Genomic DNA, 23,946 nt, shown 5'->3' on the forward strand with positions numbered 1-23,946 from the left:
TTCATTCTGTCTTCTTTCTCTTGTTTGTTTTGTTGTTTCCTGTCCCATTTCCCCCCCACACCCACCCCGATCCCTTCCCAACACCCCCACTGTGTCCCTGTCCTGTCACCCGTCCCCCAAAAAACGTAACAGGCGCTGAACAAGAAGCACAGGGAGTGCGAGAGCCCGGAGGGGGATGAAGTGTTTGCCCTGACCCCGCAGACCGAAGAGAAATATAAAAAGATTGATGAGGAGTTTGATAAAATGATGCAGAGTTACCGGCTCGCAGTGAGTAGCTGGTGGTCTGCAGCACCCCCCCCAAACCCACCCAGCCTTTACCCCTCCCTGGCTGGTTCCAGGCGATGGGGAGGGGTTTTGCATGGCTTTGCTTGGGAGCCGATGTGCATACAGCCCCCTGCCACCCCGAACGCACCCGGGCTCTGATGGGTGAGATGCAGGAGGGGCCTCCAGGCTCCCCTCCTGGTTCCCACCTGGAATATCACTTGGGAAAAGCATTCCCATCATCTCCAGCATTCCAGAGCCTCCTTGGCTCCAGCCAGGCAGCATAGGAGGATGTTGCTGTAAATACTCAATCAGAGCCTCCTTTTTGGCCTGTTTTCCCCCCAAAAAAGGTGTTTTTTGCCTGAGTTTAGACTCCAGCTTTCACATGAGGTGTCATCCCCTGACATTCCCTGTGAATCTCAGCCCGGTTTGCTCTATTCCACATTAATTCCCCCCGAAATCCACCAAGCCCTGGGGGCAGCTGGTGGCTGTGGCAGAAATCCAGGGAGGTTTTAGCCTGTGATCCCGGAGCCGTCACTGGGGTGGCATCAGGACAGCGCTGAAAGGGATTTGTGTCAGGAGATGGGAGGAGGAGGAGGAGGAGGAGGAGAAGGAGGAGGAGGAGGAGGAGGAGGAGGAGAGGGCCACATTTCAAATTAGTTGTTAGTTGAAGGGAGCAGAGACTGGATGCAGACGAGGCTTCTGCAGGGGTGGGGATTAGCCCCAAATCATTAACACTGCCAGGAGCAGAGAGGAGACTGCAAAAACTACACACACAGAGACCCCCCCCAACCTTCCCCCCCCCCAAATAATCTGCCCTCCTGTGCTTTATGTTCTGGCTTTTCTGGAGCATTGGGGTCTTGTGAAATCCACAGCTCTGTATTTTGCTGACTCAGCAGGTCTGGGAGCCTCCCCCAAGAACCCCAAACTCTGCAACTCCATCCCCTGCATCCCTGGGGGGGAAGGAGAGGGGGGGTGGCTGCTCTCAGCCCTGGGGATGTGAAGGCAGCCGGGGTGCAGACAGTGATGGTTTCTCACAGTGAGCCCAGCCTTCCAGCACGGGTTTAGCCCAGGATTAACTCCTGCAAGGCTTGGCTCTTCCTCATCCTCCCTGAGGATCCTCCCTGGTTTCGTTATTGGGGTGGGGGTGATGAGTTTCCCCCTGACAGGGTGGGGGTACAGCCACCTCTCCCAAAGCCAGGGGAGCTTAGTCCTGGGTGCAAACCCAGCTCAGAAGCAGGGACTGCTCAGCATCTCCATTCTCCTCTTGCAGGGGGCTCTGAGCAGGCTCCCATCAGCTCAGGCAGCATCCAGGCATGCCCTAAAGCAACAGCCCGTGCCCTGAAGTCCTTTTTGGCTGGTGGCACTTGGGTGCTGTGGGTGCTTCATAGTCAGGGCGCAGCATCTGGCTCCCCCCCCCTAAACCGCAGCGAGGGGCCGGGTGATGCAGGTGGAGCTGTGTGGGGGGAGGAGATGCTTTTCCTTTTCTAACCAGCTGGGTTGGTTTTGTGTGTGACAAGAACTAACCAGACTGGGTGGCCTGGGGGAGCTTAACAAACAGCCTTGTTCGCTCAGGGGGGATGGGCTTGTGGGGGGCTGTGGGGGGCTCTCGGAGCAGCTTCGGTGCTTGGTGTTTGTGAGCAGACAGAAAGCCTCGAGGTTTGGCTGCTGTGTGCTTCTCCCCCCGAGTTTGGAGTGATGTGTGAGCCCCTGTCCCTAGCTGGGTCCTCCCTGGGGTTGGGGGGAGGGACACACGTGGGATGGCTGAGCCAGTGGCCTGGTCGCTGGGCGCATGGTGGGAGGTGAGGTGGGATCCATACGGGTTCAAGGCAGAACTCTGCTCTCCAGCTGGTGTATCAACCTCCTGGCTTTGCCACAGCATCGCTTCAGGTGCAGTGCACAGGGGTTAGTCTCCTTTCCCCTTCCCCTCCCCTCCTCTCCCTTCCCTTTCCCCTTCCCCTTCCCGTTCCCTTCCCGTTCCCTTCCCTCCCCTCCCCTTCCCTTTCCTCCCCTTCCCTTTCCTCCCCTTCCCCTTCCTCCCCTTTCCTTTCCTCCTCTTTCCTTTCCTCCCCTTTCCTTCCCCTTCCTTCTTCCCCCTTCCCCTCTTTTTCCCCCTCTCCCTCTCCCAGCACCCTGCACACGTGCCGACTCCGTTGCAGTGATTTATTACACAATGCTCCCTCAGGAATCCCTCCCCCCCTTCCCAGTTTCACAGCGGTGCCAGAGAAGCTCCGGGGCCGGGCAGGGGCTGGGAGGGGGGTCAGTGGGTGTCTCTGGGTTACAGCTCTCCCTGGCACGGGGAAGGTCTGGGCATCTCCCAGCCTGGGGAACGGAGGAGCCCTGGGAGCGACGCTGCAGCGCAGGCTCAGAGCCGCCCGTGTCCTCTGAGCTTGGCTGCAGCCACGGGATCCCTGGGAAGGACGGGCTGCCCTTGAGAGGCAGCTGGGGAGGGTTCCAGCAGCAAGGCGTGGGGGAGCACCAGCCATCCCACTCCTTCCTCCCACCCTCCCCAAAGGAAACCGCCCACCTAGGAGCAGATTTGGTGGGGTGAGGGTGGTGGGGGGGAAGGATGCTCGGTTGCGGTGGGGGGATGCTCGGCTCCCTTGGGTGCAGGGTGCAGGGTCCCACCCGGGGTGCTCTGCCTCTGCAGCCCTGAACAAAGCAAAGTGGGACTTTAGCAAAGCCCCTGCTAAAGCCTTTAAGCAGGTGCCTCTGCTCCTGGCAACCAAGAGCAAATCAGGGACCTAAGACAGACGCTTAGGATAATCACAGCGGGTCTGGCTCCCGCCGGGACACCGGTAGGTAACGCTGCTCCTTGACCCCCAGCCAAGGATAGGGCTTTAAACGATGCTCCTGCTTCCCTGGGGTCGGCTCCTCCTCCTTCCCAGCAGCTAGCACTTGGAGGTGCCAGGACTGATCCCAGCATCACCCCGAGGGGCTGTGTGGAGCCAAAGGAGCTTCTCCTGGATGCTCAACTACCGGCCAGAGCCGGTGATGGATATTTGGGAGGGCTCATCCCATCCCACCGGATGGGGAACGGGCTCCTGAAACCCCTGTGGGCTGCTCAGCCTCTGTGGTGGGATGAAGGGCAGCACCGAGCTGGGGTGGGGGGGAGCCAGACCACCGTGGTGCTGCCTGCTGAGATACTTTGGGTTGTTTCCAGCCACCTCACTGCAGGCTGCCCTGAAAACACCCAGTGGGGGGAAGTAAATACACCCTGAAAATGAACCCAAAGCAACTGTTTACGAAGCTTTGATGTGTCCAGGCAACAGCCCATTGCTCTTCCCAGTCTTCCCTGGTGGTCCAGGCTCTGGTGCATCCCTCCAGGATGCCAGTGTGAAGCACAGCAGTGAAATGGGGGCTTAGTGGGGGGGGATGTCCTGGACTGTCCCCTTGTTTTTCAACAGTGGGGTTTTGCTGCTGCTGTGATTCAGAATCAGGTCTGCTCTTGCTCAGAGTGAGGAACTTCACCCCACACTGTTCCTTGGCCACTGGCACCCCTTTACCCCCTGCTCTCTGTTCAGTCCGCAGTGCCCGCGCCGAACTTCGCCATGCCCGTCACGGTGCCGGTGACCAACCAAAACACGCTGCAGTTCAGCAACCCGGGCAGCTCGCTGGTGACCCAGTCCTTGGTGACCTCCTCCCTGACAGACCCCCGGCTCCTCTCGCCGCAGCAGCCGGCTCTCCAGAGGAACACCGTGTCCCCAGGGCTGCCACAGAGGCCAGCCAGCGCAGGTGAGCGATGCTGGGAGCCTTCACCCCCGTTACCACTCATCCTCACTGGGAGACACTCGTTGGATGTGCAGCACCAAGCATGGGGCATCTGCAGGGTGGGGGAGCTGCCTGCAGGCAGGATGCATCCCTGCATCCGTGGGGTGGGTGCCTGTGGATGCGCATTCCTGCCCTCCCCCCCCACCAAAGATCAGCGCTCCCAGGTTGCACCACAGCCCCAAACCAGGGGCAACCCCCTGCCCCCTTTCCCCACTCCCCCCTGTTACCAAGGTCTTCTCAAGAGCTGGATCCCTGCAGGGATCTGTTTTGCACGGGGCATCTCCAGGGTGCATCTGCAGGCAGGATGCATCCCTGCATCCATAGGTGGGTGTTCATGGATGCGCATTCCTGCCCCCCACCAAGGATTGATGCTCCCAGGTTGCACCACAGCCTGAAAGAAGGGGTGCCCCCCCCTTTCCTGACTTCCCCCCCTTACCAAGGTCTTCTCAAGAGCCGGATCCCCGCAGGGATCTGTTGGAGGTTGGGCAGGGAAAGGAGATGAGTCACCCGGCGCCGTTCCCAGGCTCGGGGGGGTGGCTGCCGGCGTCCCGCTCGCCGGTAGCACTCCGGTGACATGGGACTGCTGCCTAAAAAGGGCTTTTCTGAGCCGGGCTGTGCTGGTGGCAGTTGCTCCATTACTCACGCGGCTCCGCTGACAGATCCGAGCGAGCAGTCGCTTCCAGCGGGGACCGGTGCTGGGTGGCAGAGGGCAGAATTGGGAGGGGACGGGACTCAACCCGTGTCCCCTGCGGTGGCGGTGGGGAGGGGGGGAGCAGGGGGGGGATGGCCACGAAACACGACATAGCGACGTGTGACCGCAGACAGGCTCTGCTGGCTATTATGGGATGTCACAGATGGTCTCTGGGAGTCGCACGGGCTGCGAATGGCAGAGTCGGTGACGGTGACTGAGCAGTGGGTGCTGGGGGGGGAGCTGCAAGAGCTTGTTGGGGGAGGGTTGCAAAGGGGCTGGAGGGGTGGGAAGAGGGCTGGGACGTACCTCCAGCACCAGGTTGGGTGGCTGGAGTGGAGTGAACAAAGAGGTTCCTGGATTGGGCTGCAGTAGGAGCTTGAAGCTGGTTTATTTGCTCCGGATGATCTCGGGGTGAGGGGGGCCTTGAAGCGCCCAGATCCTGAGGTGAGACCCCCGGGACCACAGGGAAAGGGGTTTCTCTCCTCCAGGAGTTGGTCCCAAATAGCAACACTGCACTCCAGCTGCAGCTCCAGCTCTGGGCATCTCCCTGCCCTCTCTGCTGAGGAAAAAAACCCAACAAATCCAAAAAAACCCCCACCCAACAGCCCCCAACTGGCTTCCCAGTAATGCAGGACCTGCTGCAAGCTCAGTGGTCCCAGCTCGCTCGCTCACCCCTGGTTTGGAGGGGGAGCATTTCGCGGGCGCGGGCGCAGAGGTGTTCCAAATCCAGCCATCTGCATCTCGTTCCCTCGCTGCCTGGGCCACGGATCAAGCCCTGTTTGCAGGAGCCAGGCCCTTTGCATGTTAGAAGAGCTTTTCTTTAGGTTTGGGTTATTTTTGTAGTGCTTGAGCTGAGGTTGGAGCGCTGTGGCGGCGCTTCCTAAGCCCTGGGTTGGAATCTGGGCGCTGGCTGATGCTGTCTGCTTGGGGACAGCGCTGGAGAAGGGTGGCTCAGGATGGGATCAGCATCGCTCACCCAAGGGGGTGAACCCACTTTGGCAGCGTGGGTGACATGGTCTGGGGTGCAAGTGGGGTCCTGCAGCAAAGCACCACCTCCAAATCCTTAGAGGAGGAGGAGTAGAAGGGGGGTGTCCCTTCTCCAGCACATCAGAGGCATCGAGACCTCTGGCTTTGCACCCCCGTGCCATGTTTTGGGGGTCATCATGTCCTTTTTGAAACTACAATACTGAGGGGGCCACCGCTGTCCCCCAGCGTGTCCCACTTCACCCCCCTCCCCAAGGACACAAGGCCCGGGGCTGGAGAAAAAGGTTTGCTGTCTCCCATTTGGGGAGAAGGGCTGGGTGGTGGTTAGAGGTGGCGTTTGGGATCAGAGACTCCTCATTCCCCTAACCCAGGGCTCCGGAGTGACTGCGGTCACGGCTCCAGAGCCTCCACACCGGCTGTTGGCCCCAGTCCCCGACTCACCACCCCAGGCTGTGAATAGGTGGCTTTCAGAACTAAAATCTCCTTTGTAGGTGAGGCAAAACCTTGAGTTTCTTGGGGATAAAAAGGCCTCTGGTACAGGTTTCCTCAGCACGGCGGGGAGCGGCGGCGCTTTCCCAACGCCGGGGTGGCAGGAGGCTGGGTGGCAGCAGCGCCCTGGCAGTGCCAGGGATGGTTTCCATTCGGTGTGAACATTACAGGGGAGATAGTGTTTCACATCTTACTGCTGGGGCTCTCTTCCCCCCACCTCCCCTTATCCCCCCCCCCTAAAAGGAGGGGTAGGGGGGGGTGCTTGGAATAAAATAGCCACAGTGTTTTCCAAGCCGCCTCCGCTGGAGCGGGCTCCTGTGCTGCCTGGCTCCTGCCCAAAGGAAACGGATCTGCCTGGATAATGTTTCCCAACCTGATCACCAGGAATGCTGCTCCTTTTGCCCAGGATTTTCTCTCCCCAGGAGGGCACCGTAGCTCCTTTTCCTCAGCCTTCCTCCCCGCCTCTTCCTCCCTGTCTCCCCCCTCCAAAAAGAGGGATGCTCCCCCTGTTTCCAAGCTGATGGTGACCCTGTGTTTCCGATTGCTTTGCAGGGGCGATGCTTGGGGGAGACCTGAACAACACGAACGGAGCCTGCCCGAGCCCTGTGGGTAAGTTCACTGCTCCCTGCCTCAGTTTCCCCAAAGGTTTTGCTTTGGGGAAGCGCTGCCGTGGAGTTCACTGCACTGGAGGGTTTGGCAGTGGGAGCTCCAGCTTGGTGCCTTTGCTGGGGACTGCTGGTTTTAGTGGAGACTGAGGCTGGGGTGGGTGGGTGCACATCCCAGGAGCCAGCATCTCGCCTGGGTCTTGGAGAGATCTGTAGGCACCGAGCAGGTCCCTGAGTACCACGGTTTGGGCAGCTCTGGGTTCAGCTCCCCGGTTCCTACCCGACCTCAGGTGAGTCACTTAACACCCGATTCCTCAGCGCTCCTGGGCCCTGTAAAGGAACTTTACTGCAAGGAAAAAAGCTCATTAAGGTCCCTTTCCACTGCGAGAGCCCCGGTGCTAATGAGCCTCAGACCTTGTGGCTCAGCTCCCCGGCTATAAACCGCGCTAATAATACCTCCTCCCCCCGGGCTGCCTCTGCTGTCTGCGGAGTGAGGTCTCTGGGGCCGGCGCTTGCGTAGGTACAACCCAAAAGCCAGTGACATCCACCCCCCTCCACCTCTTCCCCAGCCCTGGGTCCTGCTGGGATGCAGCTGCTGGTACTGGGACTGCTGCTGTGGGCTGCGGTCCAGGGTTTGGCAGGGTGGATGCCATCCATCCCTGGGTGAGGAGGAGTGGGGAAAGCACCCAGACGCTGGCTCGGCACCCCCACGGGGGCTTTTTGCAGCGGGGCTTCAGCTGACAGCACAGAGGAGGAGTGTGGAATTTGGCGTTGACCCAGTTAAAACCAAATGGCATCTTGAGTCCCACTGGTTGTGTGGATGGGGCTGATCCAGCTGCGGCCACCCATCCCCATTGCATCCCTATCCAATTTCCATCCCATCCCCATCCCATTTCCATCCCATCCCTGTCTCATCCCTATCCAGCTTCCATCCCATCCCCACCCCATCCAATTTCCATCCCATCCCCATCTGATTTCCACCCCTTTCCCATCCCACCCCATCCCTATCCCAATCCCCTGCACCACAGCTGCTCCTGGGAATAACCTTTTCCCTGTGCCCACAGCGGCCGAGCCAGCGCTCAGGGTGTTTCTCCCCGGCCGCACCTCCAGAGCAAACCCAGCCAGGAAGCTTCCTGGGGCTGGCACAGGGCTGGCATCTCCTTGGGGGCCTCACAGATCCCCCACACGGACCTTCGCCGCTCCCTCAAAGGCGGGGAGAAGGGGGGGGGTCGTGCCGGGGCCCCCCAGCCACCTTGGCAGCCCCTTTTCCCCCCAAGGCCGCCCCCACGTCAGCTGTTGGAGCAGCCGTGGCGCGCGGAGCTTGGCAGGGCCGGTGAATGTCAGCATTGACGTCACCGGAGCATTCCCCGCGTTCCTGCCGCCGCTCCAGGAAACGGGCGCGAGGAGCAGGGACAGCCCGGCCGTGACCAGCCCCGGACCCCCTGCCAGCCCCGGACCCCCTGCCATCCCTGGGGCTCCCCGCACTGGCTGCAGGATGGGAGCACGGCTCTGGCGCAGCGCTTGTGGTTTTCCAGTACCTGGGACATCTCTTCCTCCTCCTCCCTCCTCCTCCTCCTCCTCCTCACTTGCAATCTCTGCAGCACCAAGTGATCACCTGCTGCTTCTGAGTCATCAGCCGGCTGCATCCCCACATCCCGCCTGCACACCAGGGCCTTGGTGCCTCAGGGGGGTGGGAAGCACCTTGCCCACCCCAGGCTGCCCCACTAAAAGCTGCGGGTGCCGTAAGAGCTGCTGTGTCTGCATCCGTGGTGGAATATCAAGGAGGGTTCTGTTTCTTTTGGCTTTGCCTCTCACCAGTGTTCGCAGGGGTGCTGAGGGTACTGGTATTCCCAAGGGTGCTGAGGGTACCGGTGTTCCCAGGGGTGCTGAGGGCACCAGTGTTCCCAGGGGTGCTGAGGGTACTGGTGTTCTCAGGGGTGCTGAGGGTACCGGTGTTCCCAGGGGTGCTGAGGGTACCAGTGTTCCCAGAGGTGCTGAGGGTACTGGTATTCCCAAGGGTGCTGAGGGCACCGGTGTTCCCAGGGGTGCTGAGGGCACCAGTGTTCCCAGGGGTGCTGAGGGTACCGGTGTTCCCAAGGATGATGAGGGTACTGAAGGTCCCGCGCCGCTGCCGTTAATGAATATAAAAGCCGTCAGCGTTAACGAGATGCACGGTGCAGGGATGATGCAGCAGGCACGTGCTGCTCGGGGTGACTCAGCCCAGAAGGACCCAGGAAAGCCAGACCATCCATCCCTCGGGCAGGGACACGGACGTGGGACATGCAGGACGGTGCTGCCAGCCTGCAGCACCCGCACCACCACGAGCATCCCTCACAGGCACCTCCTGGGTACCAACATCTCTCCTCCTGGCCACATCAGTGGGGACAGACCCACCACTCCCGGGCTGTGTGGCTGTTCCACCATACCCAGTTCACCCCATCACCACTACGTCCAGCGCTGGGACAGCTCTGGAAGAGATACCCCCCCCACTCCAACGAGCCCCCGCCACGGCTGCGGCGTCACTGCCACCAGCCGCCTGCTGAAATGCAGATGCAGCACGATGGTAGATGTGATTAATAATGCAATCAGCGACCTATTTTTCCCGGCCTAACGTGCGATGAATATGAGGGCTGAATCCTGGTGATTGCTAAACGCCTTTCTATCTTTGGGGCCTATTCATAAAAAAAACCCAACCCCTCATCAGAACAGTAATCTGATCCAATTTATTCCTTTCCTGATGTTCATCAAATCTTTTCCTTTTTCAATTTTTTTTCTTCCTTTCCTTTCTTCTTTCCGCCCCCCCCCTCTCCCTCACCCTCCCTCCCCCCCAACCCTCCTCTTTGCACATAAAATCCTTAAGTGGGGCAGCAGGAGGAGGAGGAGGAGGGAACCTCAGATCTTCAAAGGGGCAGTGGGATCAGTGAACCGAGTCCTCGCTGTGCCACAGCCCCTTTTTGCTGCTCTGGTACCATAAAGAGACCTTAAAAGCCAACGGAACTGTAATTACCCCCCTCGCTAAGCCCCCCCAGCACCCCCTCCTTGGCACAGCAGAAAGAGGCCTTGCTGCAAATGAAGCCTGTAAAGGTTTATCAGTTGTTATTGCAGTGATGATGATGAGGAGGAGGAGGTTGAGGAGCTGCCCTGGGCGCTGTGGGGTCGGGGCAGGCTGCCTCCCCTATCTCTGCCCCTGCCTGGCCTTGGTCTCCGTGGGGAGGATGCTCCTGGCATCCAGGCACTGCTGAGATCCCTCGAGGTGGGGGGGATTCGGGGAGCCTGGGGGGGATGCGAGCACCCATGCAGCCCCGCTCACCATGGATGCTTTCACCCCCCACCACGCATTCACCCCTCCCTTCCTCTCTTGTCACCCATTTTCCTGCAGGAAACGGCTACGTGAGCGCCAGAGCCTCTCCAGGTCTCCTTCCCGTGTCCAACGGGAGCAGCTTGGGGAAAATCATCCCGGCCAAGTCCCCGCCGCCGCCCTCCCACAGCACGCAGCTCGCCGCCAACAGCCGCAAGCCAGATCTGCGGGTGATCACCTCGCAGAGCGGGAAGGGGTTAATGCACCACTTGGTGAGTACCCTGCACAGGTCTGTGAGGGGTGCAGGGTGGGGGCTTTGCCGTACCGGCACCTATTCCACGCCGTACGGGCACCTACTCTGTGCCGTAACGGTGAGACCTGGCTGGGGATACCCGTGGAGGAAGGCTTGGCTTCTCATCCTCACCGTGCTGGATGCAGACAGTGCTGGTGTGACACCCCGTGCCAGGGCACACGCGTGACCCATGCGCATCACATGTGCCGCGTGGTAGGCGAGGGCGCGGTGCCGGCGCGACGGTTGGCCAGGGGCTGGTGGAGTTAACGGTGCCTCTCGGTTTTCTCTCTGTTCTCCCGCGGGCAGACGGAGGACCACTTGGCTCTGGTGAGTTCCCTGCTGAGCGTGCATCGTGGAGGGGTGGGATGGTGGATGCTTGTCCCTTTGTCCCCATGCTCCTTGTACCCTGCCCTGACCCGCTGAAGGCGCAGTGGAGGGGTGGACACCAGCCCCTTTCCCCCCGTGGGTGCCGGTGCCAATGTCACATCCAGTCCCACCATGAAAATCCATCCTGAGAAAAATACCCCCTTAGGAAAAGAGTGTTTCCCTATGGAAAAGGAGCTGACATGAGCCCTGAAGTGCCTCTTTCCCTGCTACAGCCAAAAAAGGTGCACATCCCAGGGGACATCAGCCTGGGTCCCGTTTGGGGCGGGTGCTGCGTGGAGCCAGCCCGGGCACCACCGTCACCCAGGGCCCCATCCCATGGGAATTGCTGGAACCACCGTGGTTTTACAGCACGGGAAGACCTGGCCTGCTGCCACCACATGAGGGATGGGGAGTAAACGAGGCTCTTCCCATATTAAGGATATTATTTAAAGCCTGTGTAAATCCTCTGGCTGGCTGGTGCTCTCCCTACCCCTCCTTTGTGTCCAGGGGCAGTTTTCCATGTTATTTTTACAGCTTTTTCTTTTCCCCTGCCAGCAAAGTGAGCACCACCTTGTTGGTAGCAATGATTCACCCTGTTCTGTTGCTATTCTGGTGCAGGGCAGATGGGCGACAGGTCAGCGCAGCGAGGAAAGGGCGAGAGCCGCTGTAGGACGCAGCTAAAGCAGCCAGGGCAAAGCTCTCCAAAAACAGAGGGGTAAACCAATACCCCTCACAGCCTGCAAGGAGACACTCTTGGGTAGGGGAGAAAGATTAGTCAGGCTTGAATTTGGCCTCTCCCCATGCCCCAAAACCCCCTCCTGGCAGCTCCGTGCCTCAGTTTCCCTGTCTGCAGAGGGAAAACAAGTCTCCACCCACCTCCTCATCTGCCTGTCACCCTGTTCCAGCTGCCTGAGGGCTTTGCCTGCCTGTGTGCTGGAGGAGCAGCTTGCTCCAGGCAACAATCCGCCCAGTTGGCATCACTGGTTTTAATGGTCAGAGTGAAGCCGACAGAGCTCTGCCCGAGCTGAGCTGGCAGCGGGGAGGTGGAGGGTGATGAAATCCAGGGAGGGGGGAGCACAGAACCCTCAGCACAGCTGGATTGGGAAGGGCAAAGCCAGAGCATCATCTGGGCTGCTCCAGGGATTCGTCCCGCCTGGTGCAGATGTCCGTGTCTCCCCCCTTCCCCGCCCTATATTCCCCCCGCTCCCTCCCAGCTTCTGCCAACCTTCTCCCCAGATTTGCCCCCTCCATATTGCTCAACCCACACACCAGATCCTCTCTCTCCATGGCAGCTCCCACCTTTTCAGGCGCAGGCGGTGGGATGAGTCAGCTGCCCGCCCTCCCCCCGCCCCCCCCAGCCCCTTTGCCCGCAGGCTCAGCCCCTGCCAGCCCCTCCTGGGTTTGCTCCTGGCAAGCTCCGAGCATGGTCTGCTCATTTGGTGGGTTCAGAGAGGTGTGTGTGTGCCCCCCCCAACCTATCCCCCCCCCCCATTTCTCCTCACCCTTCTAATCTGGAGGGTAGAGCACACTGGGAGCATGCCTGCATGGTTCCGTAACCAGCCACAACCGGGAGCGTTTGGCACGGCGGTGGCACGGGTTGGGGGTGAGGGGTGAGAGGGGGCAGCTTGCACCATGCATGAACCAGCATGAGAATTTGGGGGCTTCCTGCAGCACAGCAGGATTTGACTTGCTTGTGTGTGCATCGTGGTGTAATAAGGGGGGTGCTGGCCTCTCCCCAGGGCTGATGTACCCCACATCCCACCACCCCAGCCCTCTGTCCCAGCTGGGCTCATCCCCACACTGGTGCTCTCCCAGGAAAGCTGCAGGGACCCAGTGTAAAGCTGCTGGGATGAGGGGGAGGAGGAGGGGATGGGGCAGCAGGTTGCATCCTGCTGGGGTGGAGAGGGACCGGGCTGAATCCTGCCCACCCTGAAGGCTTCTCCACAGTGTCCCTGACCCGGTGCCAGTGGGATGCTGGCCAGGAAAACCTGGTCCTACAGCCCCCAGGGCTTTAGCAATTAGAGCCCTGGTAATCAGTAATCGCCTCCGAGGGACCCGCAGGCTGGGTGCCATGTGGGCGCAGGGCGCTGCAAACCCAGCACGCCAGGGTGCTGTCACCTCCAGAGCTGGCCAGGGCAGGGCTTCTACCCTCCAGCCTCATCCCAGGATGGTCCCACCGGCCATGAATCATTGCAGGGTCCCGTGCCCAGCCCTAAAAAGCCCTGGGATCCCTCAGAACCTCGCACAGCAGCGGGAGGAAGACTCCTCTCCGTGTCCCCGGGGCCGCAGCCAGCCTCGTGCCGGGGGTGATTTAAGCTGGGCGCTGCCCCAGTCTTCACAGGGTGACGTGTGCTGGGGGTGCTTCGGATTAGAGTCAAGCCTCTTGAGTCTGATTTAAATCAGATCAACAGAGACAGCCCAGATTATCTGCCTTGTAAACAGGGCTGGATCTGACCCGCAGAGCCGCCCACGTAACTGCCTGGGAAACCACGGAGAAGGGTGGGGGGGACGGATGGATGGACGGATGGACGGGGCTGACGTGCACCAGCCCAAGGGCAGAATTTTTCCACGGTGGACCTGCTGATGTCTATGAGTCACCCAGACCTCAGGGAGGGCAGGGAGAGCCGGCAGGTTGCTGAGCAGCGGGGTTGTAGGGTGAAGGATGCCAGAACGCCGTGAAAATCCTGAGTCCTGTGCTTTGCCTCTTCAGCTTGCCTGAGAGGCAGGGAGCTCGTTGGTGGGTGCTGCAGGAGGGAGGGTGGATGCCTCAGCCCTGCGCTGCATTAGCCTGGCCTGGTCCTCCCCTCATAGCACAGCAAAGCTCACATGTCCCTCCAAAAACAGCCACTCTCCTGGTTTGTTATATGGTGAAGGAATTACAGGCTGTGGCATCCTGCTGCTCCCCACCACGGCTCCAGGCATGCAGGGACGGTGCTGGTCCTTACAGGTGAAGCCCCAGCCCAGGTGACCCCCATCCAGTGCAAAATGATGTCACCAGTGGTGTGGTTTGCACCTCCTTGCCGTGAGGAACAGCCGGAGGATCCAGCCTGCTGAGTCTCCGGTGCCTGGGGTGGGATGGGGAGGGGTCAGCCACAGCCTGAGGTTTTGGGGGTGCACAGGAGGGGATCATAACCCTTGAGGCCATCAGGGTAACCCAGGCCTGGGTTGTAACTCCCTCTCCCTTTGCTTCCCCAGCAGAACACGCAGCGGTTAGGTGTCTCCCAGACGACTCACTCTTTAACCACACCGGTTGTTTCTGTGGCTACTCCGAGCTTGCTGACGCAGGGGCTGCCCTTCTCAGCCATGCCCACAGCCTACAACACAGGTAAGGACATGGAACTCGGGGTCCCAGCTGTCCTGTGGGGGGGCAGCGTGCTGCTGCGAGCTCTCACCGAGCATCACCGGTCGTGGAAATGGCTTGTCGAGTCCAAGAGTGTCGTGGGATTCAAACCAGGGGACATTTGTCTAAATAATGAGAATGTTGTTTAAATGAAGGCTGGGGGGGGGCTCACTGCAGCCTTCCCATCCCTGAAGGGAGTAGGGAAACAGGAGGGGAATGGGCTTGTTAAAGGGTGGATAATGGCAGGACAAGGGGGATGGGGTGAAGCTGGAGGAGGGAAGGGGGAGAGGAGAGATTGGGGGGAAGTTCAGTCCAGAGAGAGTGGTGAGGGGCTGGAAGGGGCTGCCCAGAGAGGGGGTGGGTGCCCCGTCCCTGGGGGTGTCCAAGGCCAGGTTGGCTGGGGCCCTGGGCAACCTTGTGTAGCTCCAGGCCTGGAGGTTGGTGTCCCTGCCTGTGGCAGGGGGTTGGAGCTCTGGGACCCTTGGGGTCCCTCCCAGCCCAGCCCAGTCTGGGGTTCTGTGATCCTATGAACTTGTCACACCCAGAAGGTCCATGAGGTCCTGTCACTCCATAGCCCCTCACACTGTGCTGGTGAAGGCCCTTTTAAGTGGATGCTAATTAGGATGAGAGCGCCAGGTGATGTTGTAATAGGGGCTTAAAGAAAATGAGCATCAAGGCCCCCCAAAAGTTTGAGAAGAATGCAAACCAGCCTGCTCAGAGCCAGATGGGGATCGGCCTGAGGTGCCTGTTGGAAGCTCGTTTGCCCATGTGAATGGCTTTGTTCATCTCATGAGCTGTCAAACCTCTGTGAAGACCTTTAAGGATCCCCTTTTTTACCTGTGTAACTGGCTTTGGTGTTTGCTGGGAGAAAAGTTGGTGAGAAAACGATACCTCAAAAAGCTGCTTGTCTGGATGGACCCAGCAATAGGCGTGGTGGGAACTCCCTCTCCTAATTAGTAGGTGTAGCCCAGAAGAGGCCTGGTGGTGCGTGAGGAGCGGGCTCCTCTCTCTCCCTGCACGGAAACCATCCTTGGCTGTGTGGTCCACCAGCCAAACTCCCCAAAAATAGGTTTTAATTGAGCCCTGTGCTGGTACCGCTCAGGGCGGGGGCGATGATGGGCTGGGGGGGGGCTGAGTTCCAGCTTGCTGGATTTATTCTGGTCTGGCAGGTGACCATAGGCTGAGGAACGTTCCCACTCAGGCACTTTTGGTGTCCGTGGCTGGGGTGTCTGCTGGGGATGCTGGGGTGTCTGCTGGGGATGCTAGGGTGCTTACTAGGGATGCTGGGGTGTCTGCTGGGGATGCTGGGGTGTCTGCTGGGGATGCTGGGGTGTCTGCTGGGGATGCTGGGGTGCTTACTAGGGATGCTGGGGTGTCTGCTAGGGATGCTATGTGCTTGCTAAGGATGCTGGGGTGCTTACTAGGGATGCTACGTGTTTGCTAGGGATACTGGGGTGCCTGCAAGGGATGCTGGGCTGTCTGCTAGTGCTTATCATCAGTGTACAGATGTCCCAAGCAAACCCTGAGCCCGGGGTGTTGTTCTTTCCAGGGTGACCCGAGTAATTGGGTGGGGGTTGGCTGGATCTCAGGCCGCTGGGGGTTGTGTTGAGCTTTCCTCCCAGTCAGGGTTCCGTGCCCCTTTCCCCTGCCCTCTCTGCAACCTGATTAAGTCAAACCCGACCGTTCTCAGCTCCGAGATGCGGGATGGCTCCTGTTCAAGCCGCTGGCGTGAGCTGTGGAGGCGGCTGTCGTAACCAGTGGGTGTCAGGAGCTCCTCAAACCAGAACTGCTGGTGCTGGGGGCGGAGGGGGGGTGGGTAGAGAACCCCGGCCTGGGATTGTCTGCAGGGTGTGCCTCCAGTCAGCCCCCGGCGGCTTTGGCAGCGGTTCGGCGCCGCTGCAGCCACCCCTGTGCTCTGCTGCTGCAGGCAAGTTCGGCCTCCCCGGGGTGGGGAAGGTTGAGAAAAACCACAAGACGCCCAAAATGACGGCGAGAGGAAAGGGAGGGAGGGGGGGAGTTCGATAAGCCTCCAGGATCCGCTGGGATCCCCTCTCAGGTGGAGACGCAGCTCGGGGGGAACAGCCAACCAAGGCTCTGACCATCTCCTGGAGGAGCGTTTGCTTCCCCCCCCCACCCCCAGCTTTCTGTTCTGTATGATTTCCATCCTCCCCCCACCCCCCAGCCCGTTTTTGGGATGCTGGGATGGGGTTGGGATGCGCCTGGGGCCGTGTGTGGGAAGAGCATCCGAGCATCTTCCTCGCCATGCAGGTGGCGGAGGGGGGGTACCGCGGCGCGGGGTGTCCGGATGGGGCCGGAGGGTGGCGAGGGTTGGCGGGGGGGTGGGTTGGAGAGACACCGGGAGCGACGTGCCCGGTAACGGGCGGGGAGCGCCCCCTGCTGCCCCGCGGGCTCCGGCCCCGGGGACCACCGGGGTGCCGGCGGCAGCCGGGCTACCGTGGGGCTGGCGGTGTCACCCCGACATCCTCCGGGCTGCGGGGCTGGGGGGATGTCACACACCCACGGCCTGTCCCGAGCGGGATCTCGGGGGAGCCGGGGGGGCAGAGGAAAGCTGGGTGTAAGGAGAGACGTTTTACACTGAGGATGCTGGAGTGGGTTGTCCAGGGATGGGGTGAGGATGCTGGACCTGGATGCCCCATCCCTGGAAACACTCAAGGCCACGCTGGCCACGGCTCTGGGTGACCTGCACTGGTTGGACATCCCTGCTCGCTGCAGGAAGTGGGGGGTGGAACTGGATGGATGCTCTCACCAGGTCCCTTCCCACCCAGTCTAGAATAACATGACCCTGAGACGCATCCTGTGCCTGCATCCCTGGGTCTCCATCGTCCTGCAGAGCTCGGGGCTCCGTCAGAGCCATCCTGGCCTAGAAACCACCGCAGGGCTCCTTCCTTTCCAGATTATCAGCTGACGAGCGCTGAGTTGTCTTCGCTGCCAGCGTTCAGCTCACCTGGTGGGCTGTCCCTCGGCAACATCTCTGCCTGGCAGCAGCAACAGCAGCAGCAGCAGCAACAGCAGCAACAGCAGCAGCAACAGCAGCAGCAGCAACAGCAGCAGCAGCAACAGCAGCAGCAACAACAGCAACAGCAGCAGCAACAGCAGCAGCAGCAGCACCTGGTTCCTGTATCACTAGGAAATTTAATGTAAGTGATACGGGCATCGGGGACCACGTGGGTGGTGGAAGAGGAAAGGGAAGCAGGGAATTCCTCTGAGGTGCCAAACTGGAGCTGTGACTCCTCTGTGGGGTTATCACTGCGGCAGGGGGGGGCTCCCCACCCCTGCAATCCATACTGGGAGCATTCAGGAGCAGATGTGCCCCCCCCCGCCCCGGCTTCTGGAGGAGCCAGAGCAGCCAGTTCATGAAGTTTGGGGAATCTTGTCCCTACTGCTGTCGTAGGAGTGTCCCCAGAGTCCCCAGATATGATCGGGGTGACGATGTGCTGGGTGATGATGCTCTCAGAGAGCTGCTGCATCCGCAGCAGGGTTGGTCCTTCCCCTCATGTGGGCAGAGCTGTGGTCCAGCAGGAGCCAGAGTTTCATGGGATGCTCGTGGCAGAGCAGGACAGGGTGGTCCTGCTGGGGCAGAACCGGGGTAGCTTGTGAAATGGAAAGTGATTTGCTTCACTCTGTGCAGAAAGGGATGTGTGCTTGCATATCGGAGCAGGAGTTCTGAGCTGGATCCACTTCTAGTTCGGAATAGTGTGTCCCCACACAGCCCTTCCCAGAGGGAATTAGTCAGGATGAGGTTCAGCGACTTGTCTGCGATCTCACTGAGGCTGTGGGACAAAGAGGGGCAAGAATTGGGGAGGGGGGCTCAGTGACTTTGCCCCAGAGCCACCTTAGGAGTCAGACTCCTGCACCCCCGGGTTTTGGAGCGCTGGGTGGATTTAGGGATGCACCAGGCTTTCGCGTGGTGACAGGGCAGGGCAGGCAGCACCTTCCCCAGCCTGGACCCAGCCCCACCGGGAAGCCTGGAGGGGTTTTCAGGGCTAAAGAGGTTCCTGACTTGGAGCAAAACCCTCCCATCCAGCCCATGGGGGATGCTGGGGTGCCCATGGGACGGGGGTGGGTGTTGCAGCCTGTCCCTCTCAGCGTGTTTGGGGTGCTGGGTGGGACTGGGGCTGGATCGCAGGGTGCTGGCAGAGGGGGAATCACAGGGTGCTGGTGGACGGAGGGATCTCAGGGTGTTGGCAGAGGGGGGATGCTCCCCACAGGGTTGCGCAGGGTCTAATCCTGGCTCGGCGGTGACGCGTCACAGTGAGCGTGCAGATTACAAACTGTGGAGTCATAATGATCGTTAATTCTAATTACCAACCCAGATTCGGAGTCTAATCCGGATTACTAATCTGATCCAGATGGACAGTCTGGATTCGCTCAGCCCGTGGGGTGTGCAGGCCATGAATTCTCTGCATTGGAGGGTAAATGGCCACCAAAAAGATGAATAACAAGAAACTTCCCGTTATCTCCTCCATCTGTTTCTCCCCCTTCCTCCCCCCCGCTCTCCTCCTCCCTCAACCTCATGTCATCCCCCGCCCCCCCCAACCTCCCCAACCCCTCACAACCCTCCGGCTGCCCAGACAAGGGACTCACTTGTCCCACACCACCACTTTGACTGTCAACACCAACCCCAACATCAGCATCAAGTCGGAGCCCGTCTCCCCCAACCGGGAAAGAAACACTGCCACCCCGCTCAGCACCTTCCCCCACCAGCCCCGGCACGAGCCCACCGGCCGCTCGCCCGTCGACAGCCTCAGCAGCAACACCAGCTCCTACGAAGGCAACAGCGAGCGGGACGACCCCGCCCGCCCCGATTTCGGCTCATCCTTGGGCCTCCTGCGACCCACCAGCGAGCCCGAGGGCGAGAGCCCCTCCGTAAAGCGGATGCGCTTGGATACCTGGGTCACGTAACGCGTCCCCCCACCCCCCCAGACCGACGGCCCTGGGAACGCCGCCGGCTCGCAGCGAAGCCGCGGGGAGGGGGCGGGAGGGGTGGGAGGTTTGGGGTTGGGGTGTGTGTGTGGGGGGGGGGGATGGAAACGGGTTACGGGGCTGGGGTGGGTTTAGGGGGCGAGGGGGGAGGGGGGAAATTTATCATAAACTGCCTGAGAAATAGCTTTAGGATTTTGTAGGCGTTCGTTGTAGCGCAGCAGGTGACGCACGCAGTGCATACGGCGCTCCTCGGCCTGGGGGGGGGCTGTGGGATAGTGGGGGGGGGTGGGGGCAAAAAGAGGGGGGGCAGGAATCAAAATAGCTGCGTCCTCGCTGGAAAAATACCAGTTCTTGGCTCATCCCCACAAACCAGCATCTGGGAGACACACACCCCCCGCCCCAGGGGTGTTGGGGTGTGTGGTGTCCCCCCCCTCCCTCCCCTTTCTCCATCCCAGGAGGTTGGATTGTGTCCCTAGAGAAGAGCGTCTGGGGAAGAGGGACATGGAGCATCCCTGAAATGCAGCTTCAAGCCGTGCCTGGGCTGTGTGAGGCGTAGGGAAGGGGCAGTTTGCACACAATGTGGCTCTCAAAAGGTTGAAGGGATTTGGTTTTCCTTAAAAAAACAAAGAAAAAAGGGTTTTCTAAGAAAAAAAAAAGGGATTTTTTTTTTTTACTTCCTAAACTGGTTTCCCTAAAAAAGGAAACGTGAGGCAGCCACATCCACAGCCTGATTGTGCCACCTGCATCCCAGAGAGATGTGCTGGGGGAAACAGAGGCAGATTTTGGGAGGCTTAATCCCATGGAAAGCAGATGCAGGGAGCATCCTTTCCAGTGGATAAGGGGATTCCCTCAGTTCTGGCCACCATCGTCTTAAAACTGTGGTCAAGGTTCCCCCAAAATTGGAGGGGAAAGTCTGGGAGCAGCGTGTTGGGAAGGAAAAATGAAAGAGAATTGTGGGATTTGCCAAACCAGGTTTGTGTGTGGATTTTAAAGAGACATTCTTGATCCACATGCGCCAAAGCTTTAAAATCAGGGCAAAAAAATTAGGAAGAAATGGGGTTTTTTATTGAAGGATGCAACTGGAACACACACACACCCCCCCTCAATCCTTTGGGATGTTCCCTAGAAGGTTTCTAGGCTTGGAAAGCTGAGCAAGAGCCACGTAGGAAGGAGCTGCTGAAGTCTTGAGGAGGTGATGTAGTGAAAAAGGAAAGGAAAAGCCGCCTTGCCCCGGCACTTTCCTGGTTACCCTCACCCCAGGGTGCAGCAGCCAGCTCAGGGCTTGCAGGTTTGGAAGGAGAAAGGGCCATTCCTGGCTGGTGATGGCTTTTGGGATGGGTTTTATCCCTGCAGGCGCTCTTCTCTGGGGTACTGGTCCTTCACCCCCATCCCAGCCTTGTCCCAGCCCGCGCTGGGACACCGCTCACCCCTCAGTCGTGAACCAGCACAAAACCTGCCAGGATTTTTGCCTTTACCAAGCGGCTCCTTTGGCAGATGGAGCTTGGATGGGCTCTGGGAGGGGGTGGGAGATGGTGTTTTCCTCACAGACTGGTGCTGAGAGAGAGGAGGAATAAAGTCCCAGTGGGATTTCTACCCATCCTGAAGCCCTCAGCCTGTTGGAACGGGATGCGGTGCATAAGGATGCTCCGGGATGATGGCAAAACAGAAGGAAATCTGGGGGGGGTTCTCTGGAAGCTTTTCCCAACCCAGCATTTTCCCTCCAGTTTCTGATTGGAAATGGGCTGGTACATCCCATCTGAGCTAACACCCACCTGGACTTCTCCTTCCTCCTCTCCCCAGCAATGACATCGGTTCAGGCTCAGGGCCCCAGCAGCGGGACCAGGGTGGGTGATGCTCAGCCCAGGAAGGAGCCTCCGGAGCTGCTGATGGTACCAGCTCACTCCAAAGCTTGTCCGAGCGCCGGTGCCTCACTGGGATGAGCATCTTGCTACGAAATCTTTCCTCTGGGAATAAGGAGCCAAAATAAAATGGGTTGGCTACAATTTCCCTGTGGGGAAAACCCAAATCCCTTGGGAATCACCAAATCGCTGCCGCAGGAGTTTTTTCCAGCTGGTGGTTTGGGTGGTTTTTACTGGTAAATGTTGGAGTCCTTTTCCTGGTCACACGCTCCAGAGGGTCTCAGGAGCCCCACGGTGTTGGGAAGGGCTCCTGGTAGGTTTTGTGAGGTTAACCCCACCCCCACCCCCAGATCTCTCCCCTTCCCTGAGCTGTACCCTGTGGGTACCGCAACGCGCTGGCGAGATGCTCGGATACCCCCCCCCCCACCTCCGACAACGGCATCGTCGGCAGAAGCGGCTCTTCCATCCTCTGCTCATCCAGGAGAGAAGCTGCGGACCGAGATCCACCTCACCCATGCTGAAACCCCCCAAAAAAACCACACCCCCCCCACCCTCTACACCCCCATCTGGCAAAGCCGGGCGTCCGGACACGCACCTGAGCTCTTTGCACGGCCTTGCTTTGGAAATTAGGCGGATTAACGACGTCTCATCGGTCTCCTTTCGTTTGATGATGATTCTTCTTCTCATTATTTCTTCCTTCACAACAAAAGAAAGAGGAAAACAAACCCCATCCAAAGGGATTCCCCCTCCCCTCACCCTCTCCCCCCCCCCCCCCATCCCCCTGGTGATGGGGAGCAGCTCGTTGTGGAAAACCCCAGCGGGGAAGAAGGAGGCGGCAAAGACCCCGACTCACATCACCATGATCCCCCCTGCGCCCCGGCACTCGACGTCAGCGCCGCCGCCGGATCGTCGACCCAAAAGATAACCAAAAAAACCCCAACCCCCCCCATTTTTACTCATGAACTTCACACCCTGACTCCCAAGTTCTCACCTTGAAGCTGAGAGCCTGGAAAAACCCACAAACCAAACCAAAACCCACCCTCCCCCCCTCAAAATCCGAGACGTGGAAACGCTCTGGGTTCCGTAGAGCCGCGGCGGGGGAACCGGAGCGGAACCGGAGTGGAACCGGAGTGGAACCGGCGCCTGCGGTTGGGTTCACACCACGACGGATCCGATCCGGAACAACCCTTCAACAAGACTCACCGATCCCTTGGGCTGGTACCGCAGGCAAAGCAACAGCTTGTGGGAACAACAGAGACACCCCCAGGGTCGGCTACAGCATTAGCATCACCCTGAAGCGATTTGGGGGGGGTGGTGTCGGTTTGTCAGGGGGGTGTCCTGATTTCATCGAGATCTTGGGGGTTCCTTCCTTCTTTTAAACCTTCTCTTGCTCTATTTTTGTTGGTGATGTGTCCAGCTCATCATTCTTTATCCCACCCCACCCCCCTCAGACTGTAGCACCCACTAAACTCCTCCTAATTTTCAAAAGACAACGAGAAAAAAACCCACGACAATCTTAAAACCAACAACCCCCTCCTCTTGTGCTTCGATAAATACCTTTGGGATTGGATTTTATTTCTCGTGCTCATCTGTACTGTTGGCTGGTTACAATTGTGTATAATTTTTATTTTATATTTGGGATTTTATTTTATTTTTTTCCTCGTTTTTGGGGGGGTTTTTTGGCGTTGTATAGGGTTTAGTTTGAAATATATTCTATATATATAAATATATATATATTTTCCATTTTTTAAAGAGAGGGGTGTTGCAAAAGACAAAAAAACCCACAAAAGGACAAAAAAAAATAACAAAAAAAAGAGAAATAAATAATAATTGCACGAATTCAATGACAATAGTTAAAATGCTGCAGTTTTTAGAGTTGTGGAAGCAAAAAAGAAAAAAAATAAACAAAAAAAAAGGAGCTTATTTATTCTCAAAGGCTATAAAAGGTGTAAAATGCATGATGGAAAAAGATTAAAAAAAAAAAAGACAAAAAAAAAAAACATTTACAGAAAAATAAGAGAGTGGGGGAAAAAAATGTGTAACCTGAACTACAGGTAGGGTTAAAGGTTCTAAAGGGTGAGAAGGAGGGAAAAAAAAACAAGAAAAAAAGGAAAAAAGCACCAAAAACCCACAAAAAAAAGGACAAACCCCACACCCCCCCCCCCCCACCAAACAGACAGGTAATATATTGTGTTTTGGGCTGGGTTTGCTTTCGGGTTTTAACTGTTCCTTTTTATTCTGGAGAATGAAATACAATTGTGTATATTTTCCTAGAAGAAGTATGCACTGATCGTGTGTGGGAAACGCTCTGCCCCTCCCTGCTGGGGGGGGCTTACCAAAGCCTGGCTCTGATCTTTACCCCCCCCACACCTCCCCTCCCTTCCCCACATCCCTGCGCATCCCTCTAGCGCACCCCACGCCGGATGCAGAGGTAAGCTGGGGTGGTTTGTATTCTGGGGGGCCGGACCCCCTTATCCCTCATCCCCACTCCCTCCTTCTTTTATCCTCCCTCCCCATCCCAAACCTCTGCTGGTGTCAGCCCCCTCCTCTCCGGGCGGCTGCTCGGGTCCCCGTGGAGTGATGGGGATGTTGGGGGATGCGTTTGGGGGTGCACGGGGCTGGTGTTGGGAGGGGTGATGCGGCTGTGATGGTGGTGTTGGAGGGGGGGGGTGTGGCTGTGATTCCCCCCCCACTCCTCATTTTGGGAAGGCTGGTCTTTCCCAGAGTTTGGCAGAGCCAGCTGGTTTTTGGGGTGTCTGTGCTGGCAGTAATGGGGAGGGGGCTGCTTTTTGGGGTGTCTGTGCTGGCAGTAATGGGGCAGGGGCTGTTTTTTGGGGTGTATCTCCCGGTGGTAGTGGTGAGGGGGCTGCTTTTTGGGGTGTCTGTGCTGGCAGTAATGGGGAAGGGGCTGGTTTTTGGGGTGTATCTCCTGGTGGTAGTGGTGAGGGGGCTGGTTTTTGGGGTGTCTGTGCTGGCAGCAATGGGGAAGGGGCTGCTTTTTGGGGTGTTCTCCTGGTGGTAGTGGGGAGGGGGCTGGCTGTGCCCG

At 58.7% G+C, this 23,946-nt stretch overlaps 1 protein-coding gene across 2 annotated transcripts in view; it reads left to right on the forward strand.

Moving 5' to 3' along the window:
* Positions 1–19,081, forward strand: part of MEF2D (myocyte enhancer factor 2D) — a 58,884-nt gene extending 39,803 nt beyond the window's left edge. For both annotated transcript variants that reach the window (XM_084276617.1, XM_084276616.1), the window contains 8 exons: positions 133–267; positions 3,786–3,996; positions 6,749–6,805; positions 10,181–10,371; positions 10,698–10,718; positions 13,953–14,082; positions 17,012–17,255; positions 18,690–19,081. In XM_084276617.1, coding sequence (XP_084132743.1) covers positions 133–267; positions 3,786–3,996; positions 6,749–6,805; positions 10,181–10,371; positions 10,698–10,718; positions 13,953–14,082; positions 17,012–17,255; positions 18,690–19,020 — 1,320 coding nt within the window. In that variant the 3' untranslated portion in view covers positions 19,021–19,081. The remainder of the gene's footprint in view (positions 1–132; positions 268–3,785; positions 3,997–6,748; positions 6,806–10,180; positions 10,372–10,697; positions 10,719–13,952; positions 14,083–17,011; positions 17,256–18,689) is intronic.
* The last annotated feature ends 4,865 nt before the right edge of the window (positions 19,082–23,946 follow it).

This window comes from Gallinula chloropus, assembly GCF_964237585.1.
Source record: "Gallinula chloropus genome assembly, chromosome: 29".
NCBI classification, from domain to species: domain Eukaryota; kingdom Metazoa; phylum Chordata; class Aves; order Gruiformes; family Rallidae; genus Gallinula; species Gallinula chloropus.